At 39.8% G+C, this 14,305-nt stretch overlaps 1 protein-coding gene and 1 non-coding gene across 2 annotated transcripts in view; one reads left to right on the top strand and one right to left on the bottom strand.

Moving 5' to 3' along the window:
- The window catches only part of NAA16 (N-alpha-acetyltransferase 16, NatA auxiliary subunit), a 68,974-nt gene that overhangs the window by 32,817 nt on the left and 21,852 nt on the right, over window positions 1-14,305 (top strand). Inside the window, 1 exon segment of the mRNA XM_033234205.1 lies at window positions 12,747-12,819. Coding sequence (XP_033090096.1) covers window positions 12,747-12,819 — 73 coding nt within the window.
- LOC117098635 lies at window positions 12,153-12,256 on the bottom strand. The gene has a single exon (XR_004443503.1). It is a non-coding gene; the product is annotated as a U6 spliceosomal RNA (small nuclear RNA).

Raw genomic sequence — 14,305 nt, 5'->3', positions numbered from 1 at the left:
TCAGGCAGTCCGCCATCTTTGGCCTCCCAAAGTGCCAGGATTATCCACCATCCTTGGCCTCCCAAAGTGCCGGGATTACAGATGTGAACCACTGCGCCCAGCCCAGATCAAACTTTTATTGTGAATAATTGTTTACTGGCTCTATAAAATAGTGTCCATTTCTTCTAAGTGTGAATAAAGAACCTTGCCTAGTAGTATTTTTGATTGGGGCTCAGAATCCTTCTCTTCCAGAGTTGGCATAACAGCAATAATAAAAAATCAAAACTGGAAACGACTAACATAGTATTCACAACATCTGTAGCAGTTTAATGAGAAGATTTTATATGTACCATAGTCTGCTGGTGGTCTGAGTCATAATGCCAACAAATTATTTCTGTAGTGCTCAAAGATAAGCTGTCCAGTGGGACAGTGAGTCAGATGTTTGACCAGCCGTTTGATATGGTACACAACTAATATGTATTGTGTATTAACTTTTCACATTGATGATATTTATAAGGAATCTTATCTCAGTTTTCTGTTGGCATTTGTGTAAGTTTGTAACACTCTTCCATCAGTTTCCATGTTCTCAAATAGTAAAAGTGCTGAGTAACTTGGCACAAAAGTTTAGAAGTAATTTTTCATCAAAAAAGTGCTATAATCACAAGATAGAAAATTTGGAACACAGAGGAAAGATCTTAAAAAATGGGAGGGAAGCCCAGACAAAACCCAGTTATAAACCACCTCATGACTATACAATTTAAAGGCATTTACACATTTATTTATTTATTTTATAAACAAATGAAATAACATCTTGCTCTGTCTCCCAGGCTGGAGAGCAATGAATGGCCCAATCATAGTTCACTGTAGCCTTGACTTCCTCGGTTCAAGCGATCCTCCTGTCTCAGCCTCTTGAGTAGCTGGTAATACAGATGCGTGCCACGATGCCTAGTTAATTTTTTAATTTGTAGAGATGGGGTCTTGCTGTATTGTTCAGGCTGATCTCAAACTTGTGGCCTCAAGTGATTCTCCTGCCTTAGAATCCCAATACACTGCGATTACAGGTGTGAACCACCACACCTAGCTCTAAGAACATTTTTAATGTAATTCCTTTCACAGTTTTTTTTTTCACTGTAAATTTAATCGTGGTGTATCTATGCAGCTGTAGTCATTTTGACCATAAATTTTGTTCTTTGTTTTCTCCCTAGCAGTTGCTTTTTTAAAATTTGTTTTTGTTTTTGTTTTTTATTTGGAGTGTCGCTCTGTCACCAGGGACTGGAGTGCAGTGGCACTATCTCGGCTCACTGCAACCTCCGCCTCCCGGGTTCAAGTGACTCTCCTGCCTCAGCCTCCGGAGTAGCTGGGACTACAGGCACACACCGGCATGCCCGGCTCATTTTATTTTATTTTATTTTTTTGTATTTTAGTAGAGATAGGGTTTCGCCCAGGCTGGTCTCGAACTCCTGAGCTCAGGTAATCTGCTCACCTCAGCCTCCCAACGTGTTAGGATTACAGGTGTGAGCCACTGCGCCTGAGATGGGGTCTCACTATGTTACCCAGACTGTTCTCAAAATCTTGGACCTGAGAGATTTGCCTGCCTTGGCCTCTCAAAGTGCTGGGATTCTAGGTGTGAACTACCTGCACCCACCTCCCTGCCCCAGCAGTTTCATAAGCTTTTACTGTGTTGTTATATAATCTTCATTATCCCTTTTAGTTATTACATAACCTTTTAGAACCATCCCTCCATTGTTGAATTTGGTTTTTCAAGTTATTATTATTAAATATCTTTATACTAGCTTTGCTTAGGATTATTTTCTTCTCATATTTTCTTCTCTCAGATTAATTCAGTGGGTAAAGGGCATGAACATTTTTGTGGTTCTTGATAAACACGGATAAATTAGTTTTTCACAAGGTTGTAAACATCAATTTGTATTCCCACTAGCAGTGTGCCTGAAATATTTCCTGTCTTGTGTTGGTTTTTCTGTTTTTGTTTTAACATAGAAATGTTTAAAATTTAGTGGAACCAGATTTGGTAATCTTTATTTCTGTTGTGGAAAGTTCATCTGTTGTTTTAAAACCATCTTGGAAAGTCCTCTTTAGAGCAGTGCTTCTTAATGAGGGTGTTGGGGAGTAGATTTTTTCCTCCTGGGACATTTTACAATGTCTGGAGAGGTTTTTGATTGTCACTGCAGTGAGGTGAGGTGTGCTACTGGCATCCAGTGTGTGGAGGCCAGGGATGCTGCTAAACATTCCACAAGGCACAGGACAGCCTTCCTAACACAGAATTCTACTGTCGATGTGTTGGGCTAGATAATTCTTTATAATGTAGGTCTGTCCTGTGCATTGTAGGATGTTTAGCAAACTCCCTGGCCTCTACCATCAGGATGTCAGTAGCTTCCCCACCAGTATTTTTGTTTTGGTAACAGCTTTATTGAGATATAATTAATATATCATAAAATTTACCTATTGAAAGTATATATTTCAATGATATTTAGTATATTCACAGAGTTGTGTAATCATCACTGCAGTGTAATATTTTGTCATCCCCCAAAGAGACTCCATATCCTTTAGCTATGATTCTCTCACAACCTTCATGTCCCTCTCAGCTATAGGCAGCCATTAGCCTACTTTCTGTCTATGGATTTCCCAGTCTGGACCTTTTATGTAAATGGACTTATCTATTAATAGTCTTTTTGGGTCTGGCTTCTTTTACTTAATATTTTTATTCAGAGTTGTGGCATAAATCAGTACTTCATTCCCTTTTATGACCAAGTAACATTCTATTGTGTGGATATACCACATTGATTATTTCTACCTTTTGGTTATTGTGAACAATGCTGCTGTGAACTTTGGTGTACGCGTTTTTGTGTAGATGTACTTCCATTTCTCTTAGGTGTACATCTGGGAATGGAATTGCTGAGTCAAATGCTAACTCTATGTTTAAACTTTTAAGGAACTGTCAGACTCTTTTTCCAAAGTTCCTCCACCGTTTTACATTCCCACAAGCAGTATATGAGGGTTCTGATTTCTGCACATCCTCATCAACACTTGTTATTATTGATGATAGCCATCATAGTGGTGTGAAATGGTAATTTCTTGAGGTTTTGCTTTGCATTTTGTGATTACTGTTGGTATTATCTTTTATGTGCTTATTGGCCTTTGTATATGTTATTTGGAGAAATGTCTTTCAGTTTCTTTGCCCATTTATAATTGGGTTATTTCTCTTTTTATTGTTCAGTTTAAGGAAGTTTTGTTTTTGTGGGTTTTTTTCAGGTTTTTTTGTTGTTTGTTTTTTTAAGACAGGGTCTCACTCTGTCACCCAGGCTGGAGTACAGTGGTGCGACCTCAGCTCACTGCAGCCTTGACCTCCTGGGCTCAAGTGATCCTCCCACCTCCACTTCCTGAGTGTCTGGGACTACAGGCATGCGCTAACATACCTGGCTCATTTTTTTGTAGAGACAGGGTTTCACCATTTGCCCAGGCTGGTCTCAAAATCCTGGACTCAAGCAATCTGCTCGCCTCACCCTTCCAAAGTGCTGGGATTACAGGCATGAGCCAACACGCCGGGCCAGAAGTTTTAAAAATATATTCTAGATACAAGTCTCTCATCAGATACATTATGTGAAAATATTTTCTGTTCTGCTGTGGGTTGTCTTTTCATTTTCTTAATGGTGTCATTTGATGCACAAAAATTTTTAATTTAAATGAAGTCTAGCTTATCTTTTTTTTTTTCCTTTTGTTGCTTATGCATTCTGTGTCTTATCTAAAAACCATTTCCAAGTCCAAGGTCATGAAGATTTATAAACATGTTTACGTCTACGAGTTTGCATTGAGGCATTCACTCTTATTTTGAGTTCATTTTTGTATAAGGTGTGGTAGGAGTCCAAATTCATTATTTTGTGTGTGACTATCCAGTATTCCAGCACCATTTGTTGGAGAGACTGTTCTTTCCCTGTTGAATGATCTTGGCAGCCTTGTCCAAAAGAGATTAACCATAAATGTGAGGGTTCACCTCTGGACTCTCAAGTCTGTTCCACTGATGTGTATAACTGTCTTTATTGTTTTGTATTATTCTTTTATGAGGTTGTTATTCAGGTGCAGCCAAAATAGGAGACACTGGAGAGGCTCAGGAAAAAAACAAAGTTAATCATACAGGTCCTAGAGACAGGAGGCAAGCTGTGCCATGCCATGCAGGGCCACTTGGGGAAGACACTAGGGTGGTTAGGAGGGAGGGGAAGGATTAGGCTGCTGCCTTCATTTAGGTTTCCTTGGGGCGGGGCAGGGTGAACAGTTTAGTTTGAATAATTTTGGCATACTTTAGACTGGCGGGGTGGTCTCTAGTTGCCTGGCACCTGCCCTGGGATGTTTAGGCAGAGGAATAGTGCCTCTTGGGGCATAAGAGCCAGATAGAGGAGATATGTCTCTGGATTTTGAATAGCTTGCATATTAAAGACATACTCCTGGTTGGACCCTTTGTTATCTTCAAGAATTAGCAAGACCCTGGAGGGACAGTTTTTCAAATAGCTAGAAAAGGTTCTGTAACATGTTAAACATCAGTATACAAAAAAAGCTAAAAGTCCGTCTGTGCCAGTGCCATATTGTCTTGCTTACTGTAGCAGTGTGGTAAGTTTTGAAATTAGGAAGTGTGGTCCGGGTGCGATGGCTCACACCTGTAATCCCAGCACTTTGAGGGGCCGAGGTGGGTGGATCACGAGGTCAAGAGATCGAGACCATCCTGGCCAACATGGTGAAACCCCATCTCTACTAAAAGTACAAAAATCAGCCGGCGTAGTGGCGGGCGCCTGTAGTCCTAGCTACTCCGGAGGCTGAGGCAGGAGAATCACTTGAACCCAGGAGGCGGAGGTTGCAGTGAGCCGAGATTGAGCCACTGCATTCCAGCCTGGCGATAGAGCGAGACTCTGTCTCAAAAAAAAAAAAAAAGAAAGAAAGATATTAGGAAATGTGACTCCTTCTACTCTGTTCTTTTTCAAGACTATTTTGGTTATCGAGGGTTCCTTTTATTTCTATTTGAATGTGTTAGGATTGGCTTTTCTATATCTGCAGAGCAGCCATCTGGGATTTTAATAGGGATTTTGTTGAATCTGCAGATCAATTTGGAAGTATCCTCAACTTCACAATATTAAGTCAATCTTTGAACATGGGATGTCTTTCTCTGTATTTAGGTCTTTGATTTGTTTCAACCAGTGTTTTGTAATTTTTATTGTACAAGTCTTACGCATGTTATGTTAAATTTGTTTGTAAGCATGCCATTCTTTTTGATGGTAATCTAGATGAAATTGTTTTCATAATTTCATTTTTGGATTATTTGCTAGTATATGGAAATACAGTTGATTTTTGTATGTTGATTTTGTATTCTGAAATGTTGCTGAACTTGTTTGTTGTTATAGATGTTTTAATAGTTTCCTTAGGATTTTCTGTGTACCAGATCATGTCATCTGCAAATAGAAAGTTTTACTTCTTTCTTTCCAATCCATACCCTTTTTATTTTCTTGCCTAATTGCCTTGGGTACCTTCAGTACAATATTGACTAGAAGTGGTGAGAGTTCTTTGTCTTGTTCTTGCTCTTAGAGGAAAAGCATCTAGATTTTTCACCATTAAGTATTGTGTTAGCTGTGGGTTTCTTATATATGTCCTTTGTAATGTCAAGAAGTTCCCTTCAGTTCCTAGTTTATTGTGCATTTTTATCATGAAAGTCTGTTACTGAGTTCTGTCATGCTTTTTCTGTATTAAGATGATTATGTAGGTTTTTAAAAAAAATTCTATTGATATATGGTATATTTTCATTAATTGATTTCAGATGTTAAACCAATTTTTTTCTCCCCAAGACGGAGCCTCACTCTGTCACTCGAGCTGGAGTGCAGTGGCGCGATCTTGGCTCACTGCAACATCCACCTCGCGGGTTCAAGCTATTCTCCTGCCTCAGTCTCCCGAGTAGCTGGGACTACCGGCGTGCACCCCCATGCCTGGCCAGTTTTTCTATTTTTTAGTAGAAATGGGGTTTTGCCATGTTGGATAGGCTGGTCTCGAACTCTTGACCTCAGGTGATGCACCCCCGCCTTCCAAAGTGCTGGGATTACAGGCGTGAGCCACCACTCCTGGCTGATGTTAAACCAGTCTTATATTGCTGAGTAAAAGCCTACTTGGTCATGGTGGGTAGTTCTTTTTCCATATAGATGGGTTCAATTTGCTAGTGTTTTGTTCAGGATATTGCATTTATATTCCTAAGAGATAAATGCCTAGTTTTCTTTTGATGTCTTTATCAGATTTTGCTGTCAGGGTGATACTGGCCTCATAATGAGTTGGGAAGTGTTCTCTCTCTCTTTTTTTTTTGGAAGAGTTTGTGAAGAATTGGTATTACTGCTTTTTTAAATGTGTGGTAGAACTTACCATTTACCAGTGAAGTCATACGGGCCTGGACTTTTCTTTGTGGGTAGTTTTTAATTATGTATTCAAACTCTTCATTACTGGTTTATTCAGATTTTCTATTTCTTCTTGACTGGCTTTTGGAAATTTATGGTTTTAGATATTTGTCTACTTCATCTAAGTTATACAGTGTTGGCGTATGTGTGTCATAGTCTGTTATTTCTATAAAGTCAGTGGTAATATCCCCTCTTACCATTTTTGGTTTTAATATTTTGAGTGTTCTCTCTTTTTTAGTTTGTCAGTCTAGCTAAAGGTTTGCCAATTTTCTTGATCTTTTCAAAGAGCCAAGTTTTGGGTTTGTTGACTTTTTTCCTCTATTTCATTAATTTTCACTTTATTGTGTCCTTTTGCTTGTTTTAGGTTTAGTTTGTTCTTTTTTCTAGTGTTTCTTTTCCTGTTTTGAATCTTTGTCTAGAGACTGGGTCTTGCTGTATCACCCAGGCTGGAGTGTAGTGGCGAAATTGTAACTCATCGTAGCATCAAACCCTTGGGCTCAAGAGAGTCTCCTACCTTAGCCTCCCAAGTAGCTGGGTCTGCAGGCATGTACCACCGTGCGTGGCTGTTTTTTATTTTGTAGAGATAGATCTTGCTATGTTGCCTTAGGCTGGTCTGAAACTCATGGCCCAGGTGATCCTCTCACCTAGGCATCCCAAAGTGCTGGGATTACAGGCGTGAGCCACAGTGGTCCTTTTTTTTTTTTCTTGTCTGTGCTGTATATTACATATGTTTGTCTTTTATTTTGCTGATTTAGTGAGGAAAAACAGGTTTTCTTGAAGAATAAAAATCTGTATACAAAAAGATAATTAGTAAAATTAGTTTGGTTTCATTTGGTTTAATTTTTGTTCAACTAAAGGTAACAGTCTATATACTTTTTAAAATGTCATACACGGCCGGGTGTGGTGGCTCCTGCCTGTAATCCCACCACTTGGGGAGGCCGAGGCGGGTGGATCACCTGAGGTCAGGAGTTCATGACCAGCCTGACCAACATGGTAAAACCCCATCTCTACTAAAAATACAAAAAAATTAGCTGGACGTGGTGGAGTAGTCCCAGCTACTTGGGAGGCTGAGGCAGGAGAATCGCTTGAACCTGAGAGGGGGCAGTTACAGTGAGCTGAGATCGCGCCATTGCATTCCAGCCTGGGTGACAGAGCGAGACTCCATCTCAAAAAAAAAGTCATACATGAAACCAAAATGTGCCATGTGTGGTGGCTCAGGTCTGTTATCCCAGCACTTTGGGAGGCCAAGGCAGGAGGATCGCTTGAGCTCAGGAGTTCAGCCTGGGCAATGTAGCGAGGCAGTGTCTCTACAAAAAAAATACAAAAATCAGCCAAGTGCAGTGGCGTGTTCTAGATAGTTGGAAGGCTGCGGTGGGAGAACCACTTGGGCTTGGAAGGTGAAGGTTGCAGTGGACTGAGAGTGCATCCTGCGTAACAGAGCGAGACCGTGTCTCCCTGCTTCCCCGGCCAGAAAAGGAAATCAGATTTTTTTTTTTTTTACAGATAGAGTTTCACTCCAGTTGCCCCAGACTGGAGTGCAGTGGTGCGATCTTGTCTCACCACAACCTCCACCTCCTGGGCTCAAGCAATTCTCCTGCCTTACCTTCCCAAGAAACTGGGGCTACAGACGTGGGCCACTACACCCAGCTAATATTTTGTTGTATTTTTTTGTAGAGATGGGGTTTTACCATGTTGCCCAGGCTGGTCTTAGACTCCTGGGCTCAAGTGAGCTGCCCTCCTCAGCCCCCCAAAGTACTGTGGGATTATAGGTGTGAGCCACTGCACCCAGCCCCAAAATGTTTAAAGGCTCTAAGAAGAGGTGTACATTAATTTTGGGCTTCCATATTCACTGATGATAGAAAGTACTTGTTTTTTAGCCATTCGTTTGTGAGTGTCAGGCTCTTAAGTGAAGACGTTCAATGAGTCAACATCCACGCTTGCCTGGGTTGGTACACATGCATTTGGTTCCATTGAAGTTGGACATCAGTGCTCATGTGCTTTGAATATGAATATTTGTATTTTCACAAAGTTGGGGAAAATAATACGTAAAGCATTGATGTGTGTTTTAATTAAATGAGAAAGTTTGTAAAGTACTTGGTTTGAATATGTTCAAGAAATGGTAATTTCCCGTTACTCTCTAAATTAAATTGTAAGTCCCACCCTTCTCACACCTCATCTCTGTAGTTACTTTCATTTTATTGTCACTGTTCTTGGACAATTTACCTCTGTAACTAGCCCCTTTAGCACCAAAATTATCATTAGTAATTGTGCTTGTATCAGAACCTAATTCAGCAATTTTGGTCTTGTTGATAAACAAGTATACTTAATTTAGTAACTTTCATGTTGCAGTGGCATTTTAAACCTGTGATTTGTCTCTTTATTGTGAAAAAAATGTGTATCGGATATGATGTTGTGGGACTTTGTCTTTAAGATTAATAAAGAGTCAACTCTTACATAGAAGCTGGTCACCAAGGACATACTTTAGGAAATTATAACAGTTATAGTACTATCTTAGGTTAGATTTTGTTAACAAAGATAAAAAGCTTCTTCTATCTTGATCTAATGTAGCTGTTAGAAGAAAGTAAACCAGGCCGGGCGCGGTGGCTCAAGCCTGTAATCCCAGCACTTTGGGAGGCCGAGACGGGCGGATCACGAGGTCAGGAGATCGAGACCATCCTGGCTAACATGGTGAAACCCCGTCTCTACTAAAAATACAAAAAACTAGCCGGGCGACGTGGCGGGCGCCTGTAGTCCCAGCTACTCGGGAGGCTGAGGCAGGAGAATGGCCTAAACCCGGGAGGCGGAGCTTGCAGTGAGCTGAGATCCGGCCACTGCACTCCAGCCTGGGCGGCAGAGCGAGACTCCGCCTCAAAAAAAAAAAAAAAAAAAAAAAGAAAGTAAACCAGGAGAAGGTGGCTGAACTTGGAAAATTTTTCACATTGTAGGAAAAATTTGGGCCATAAAATTTAAGGTGGCCATTTATGTTTTTGTTGCGATCTCAGATACTTAAGTGGATTGGCTTTCTTGATTTTAAAATAACAGAGGCAAAACACTGTTTTAAAGAAGAATAGCTATTACATATTAATTTGTCATATTACACACTACCTAATTAAATATAAATGGTAAGTAAACTTGAGCGAAATAAGTCTTATACTTCAGTAAAACTTCTTAGATTAGCTTTCATAGAAAATTTAGAAAATTGTTCACTTAATTACTGAATGAGAAGTAACTGTAAGGCCGGAGGTGGTGGCTCATGCCTGTAATCCTAGCACTTTGGAAGGTCAAAGTGGGCAGATCGCTTGTGCTCAGGAGTTTGAGACCAGCCCGGGCAACAGGGCAAAACCCCATCTCTACAAAAAGTACAAAAATTAGCCAGGTGTAGTAGTGCATGCCTGTAGTCCCAGCTACTCAGGAGGCTGAGGCGGGAGGATGGCTTGAGCCTGGGAGGTGGAGGTTGCAGGGAGCCAAGTTCATGCCACTGCACTCCAGCTTGGGTGACAGAGTGAGACCCTGTCTCAAAAAATAAAATTAAAGCAACTATAATGTAAATTTTGGCTTGGCACAGTGGCTCACGCCTGTAATCCCAGCACTTTGAGAGGCTGAGGTGGGCAGGTCACCTGAGGTCAGGAGTTCGAAACCAGCCTAGCCAACGTGGTGAAACCCCATCTCTACTAAAAATACAAAAATTAGCCGGGTATGGTGGCACACACCTTTAGTTCCAGCTACTCAGGAGGCTGACACAGGAGAATTGCTTGAACCTGGGAGGCAGAGGTTGCAGTGAGCTGAGATCACGCCACTGCACTCCAGCCTAGGCAACAGAGTGAGACTCGGTCTCAAAACAACAACAACAAAAAACATATATATAAATAATATATTCAAGAAGTAGGCCTAATGAACCAGAATGATCAGTCCTTTGTTGTTTTTTTTTATGTAGGAGATTTCCTATGAATTTTCCATTATCTTTTTCCCCTCGTAATCAGATCTTGTTTTGAAATTCTGAATCTGGAGATCTGTTTTATTCAGAAGTATTTATATTCTTTTTTGAAGGATTATGTGTAACTTCATTGTATGGTACCCTTTATTGTTTTGTGGTACCCTTTATTATTAAAATTGACTTATTTAAAAATAGGTTTTGCCCCTTCATCTCTACTAAAAATAAAAAAATTAGCCGGGTGTGGTGGCGGGTGCCTGTAATCCCAGCTACTCGGGAGGCTGAGGCAGGGAATTGCTCAAACCCAAGAGGCGGAGGTTGCAGTGAGCAGAGATCGCGCCACTGCACTCCAGCCTGGTGACAGAGTGAGACTTCATCTCAAACAAACAAACAAAAACATAGATTTCACCCTAGAAATGCATAAAGGTCCGCCTTTTTAAAAGCCACCTCTAGGTTGCAGTTTTAGCAACTACCAGTAGATGGCACAAGTTCCTGAAAAAAATTACCTTCGTAAGTTTAACAACTTGAGTACTAAATTTCTAAGTTTGTAAAAAAGGTTTTTAAGTTATAGATATTCTAGGTGAGATTCGTGGAGAGGTTATGGTGGGTTAAAAATGTCTGTTAACTTTAATTTTGCTTTATAGTAAAAGTCTTCTTGCAATTTTTTTTATCAGTGGTTCTCAAACTCTTAATTGTGTATCAGAATTTACAGACGGCTTGTTAAAAACAGACTGTACAGGCCGGGCATGGTGGTTCATACCTGTAATCCCAGCACTTTGGTAGGTAGAAGCGGGAGGATCGCTTGAGCCCAGGAGTTCAAAACAAGCCTGGGCAATATAGTGAGACTCTGTCTCTTAAAAAAAAAAAAAAATTATCAGGGCATGGTAATACATGCCTGTAGTCTTAGTTGCTTGGAAGGCTGAGGTGGGACAATTGCTTCAGCATAGGAGTTCAAGGCTACAGTGAGCGACGGTCACACCCCCGCACTCCAGCCTAGATGACAGAGGGCAACCCTGTCTGTTACACATACACCCCAAAACAGATTGTACAGATTAGTATTTCTAATAAGTTGCTAGGTGATGGTGACACTAATGTTGACAGTATTTTTATTAATGATCTGAATATCACACTTTCAGAACCACTGTTTTTAAAATAAACAATCTTTTTTTTTTTTTTCAAAAGAATATAGTCATTTTCCACCTACCCTAATGTCTTTGGTCATATTTTCATTGAGTATGTGGTATCTGTACATGTTTTAGTGAAGTCATAGTATGTGTAAATTTTTTTTCACATTCTGCTTTTTCTGTTATTTACACGTTCCTTACTGTTAATGTATAGTCCTACCTTATTTCAGCATTGTCTGTCCATTGAACTCGACTAGAGAATTCTGCCGTATACTGCAGCATCATGTGAGAAAGCTATCATGTAGGCCTGAAAAGTGTTATAATTTGGCCTTGTGTTTTGACTAGTGTCTAGGATGATCAGTGGTTTCATGGACACTGTCCTGTGTCTTTGTGGCATAGGGAGTAACCTGGATTCAAAATAAAGCTAATTAAATTATACCTTCTGATACTAAATGGTATACATGAAGAGGTTTCTTTTGTAGCCGTATATGCAAAAATCTGTTGAGTTTGTGACACATGATCACTTCAGTGTCAGGGGAACCATAGTGAATTTTGGTTAGTTTGTAAAGAGGCGTAATAAGAGGGAAATAAGAGAAATATAATTGTTTTTCTGAAAATAAAGATGTCTAAAGCCCCAGTTTTCACAAAACACTTAAGAAATATGTCAGATCTTATTTCTTTTAAAATACAGAACGCTTTATGAATGTGTGTGTCATCCTTTCGCAGGGGCCATGCCAATCTCTTTATTGTTCCAGTTTTGGTACATGTACTGCTGAAGTGAGCACCAGACCTTATTTTGTAGTAGGTAGATAAGTAAATTGGTTAAGAAACCCCATAATTGTAGTAAGTACAATACAATTATTATACTGTAGGATTGCTGACAATAATAAGCAAAAGAGTCATTTTAAATTTCACTTATTTTCAAACTTTGAATCATTTCACTTTTTTGTAATGCATGACGTTTTTGAAAACCTGAATATTTATATAATGGATGCATTTGTCCCTTATAGCAGTGGTCCATTATTATTATTATTTTTTTGTCTTGTGAGTGGTCCGTATATATAGCAATGTCCATTATTTTGTTTTTTTTCCCAACCCCTTTTCCAAAGGGAAATATTCATATTAGGAATGGGGACAAAGCAGATGCCCTAATACTTTAACTAATGTATAGTTCTGCAATAAGCTGTATATTTTCCAAATGTAATTTAAACCATAATAGGTAAAAATACCTTCAATAAGATATTTTTAAATTTTAAAAATATGTTTCTTTAACAGGTTTCTATAATCCAGGAACTTGTTACTAATTATGAAGCCTCTCTTAAAACGTGTGACTTTTTTAGCCCATATGGTAAGTTTAAATTAGATTGAATTGGAATCTGATTACTCATTTCATTTTTAATCACAGTAATGCTCTTTTATGTATATTTTGTGTGTGCTACCTAATGGCTACTTAATAAATTGGTGAATGAAATGAGAGCACTTTCAATCTTACTTAATTTAAATTTTCCATAATCCTGTGAGATGGGAGTTAACTTGGTGTGTTTTTGTTTGTTTGTTTTTGAGACAGAGTCTCGTCCTTTCGCCCAGGCTGGAGTGCAATGGCACAGTCTTGGCTCACTGCAACCTCCGCCTCCTGGGTTCAAGCGATTCTCCTGCCTCAGTCTCCTGAGTAGCTGGGATTACAGGTGCCTGCCACCACACCTGGCTAAGTTTTGTATTTTTAGTAGAGATGGGGTTTTACCATGTTGGCCAGGCTGGTCTCGAACGCCTGACCTCGTGATCCACCCGCCTCAGCCTCCCAAAGTGCTGGGATTATAGGCGTGAGCCACCGTATTTGGCCTTAACCTTGTTTTAACATGAGGAAACAGACTTGAGAGGTTGAATGGCTTGCCCAAGACCATGTAGTTAGTTTATATTGGAACCTGTTTTTCCTGAATCCCTAAATTCTCTGCTTTTTCTACCCTCTTACTACTTTTAATCCTGTTTAGGTAGGTCCTTTGTTTCTGTATTTGTAGGGGCATATATAAATCAAGGCAGCTTACTTTAGAAAACACTCTATGATGTTTTCAATCATGCACATGGTAACTTCCAGGTTCTTTATGTGTCTCTTATATGTCATTACTCTTTGAATATTTTTCTAATGTTTTTTAAGAGATAGGGTCTCACTGTGTTGCCCAAGCTGAACTTCTGGGCTGAAGTGATCCTCCCACCTCAGCCTCCTGAGTTGCAAGGACTACAGGCATGTGCCACCACCTGGCTAATTTTGTGTGTAGGGAGGATGGGGGTGGGTGTTGGGGGGGTGATTTTGTAGAGATGGGATTTTGTCATATTGTCCAGGCTGATCTTGAACTCCTGAGCTCTAGCGATCTGCCTGCCTCAGCCTCCCAAAGTGCTGAGATTACAGGTGTGAGCTGCCACACTCTCTTTGAGTTTTTTAAAGGCACATTCCAGACTTACTGTTTCATCTGTAAATACCTTAGTGTGCATCTCTGTTTAAAACACTTAAACAGAAGAAGTCATTGCAGTACTATGTCACACAAAACCTCATAACATAATATCTGATACCCAGTTTGCATTCAGATTTCCCCTGTTATCCAAAAGAAGTCTTTGTGTTTGGTTTATTTGAGTATAGATCCAGTAAAGGTTCACACCAAATATTTGGTTATTATGTCACCATAATTTGATTGTTATGTCTCATTATTTTAATCTAGAACAATAACTCTCCCCTCCCTTTCAAAAAAAAAACAGTGATTTGTTGAAAGGTCATTTGTCTTACATATCCCATATTCTGGATTTGGTTGATTGCCTTTTCTCATGGTATCATTTTCTGTATT

The sequence above is a fragment of the Trachypithecus francoisi genome, unplaced genomic scaffold (assembly GCF_009764315.1).
Source record: "Trachypithecus francoisi isolate TF-2019V2 unplaced genomic scaffold, Tfra_2.0 Contig01461, whole genome shotgun sequence".
NCBI classification, from domain to species: Eukaryota; Metazoa; Chordata; class Mammalia; order Primates; family Cercopithecidae; genus Trachypithecus; species Trachypithecus francoisi.
Note: the sequence above shows the minus strand (reverse complement) of the source record. Positions and strands in the feature narration are given on the sequence as shown.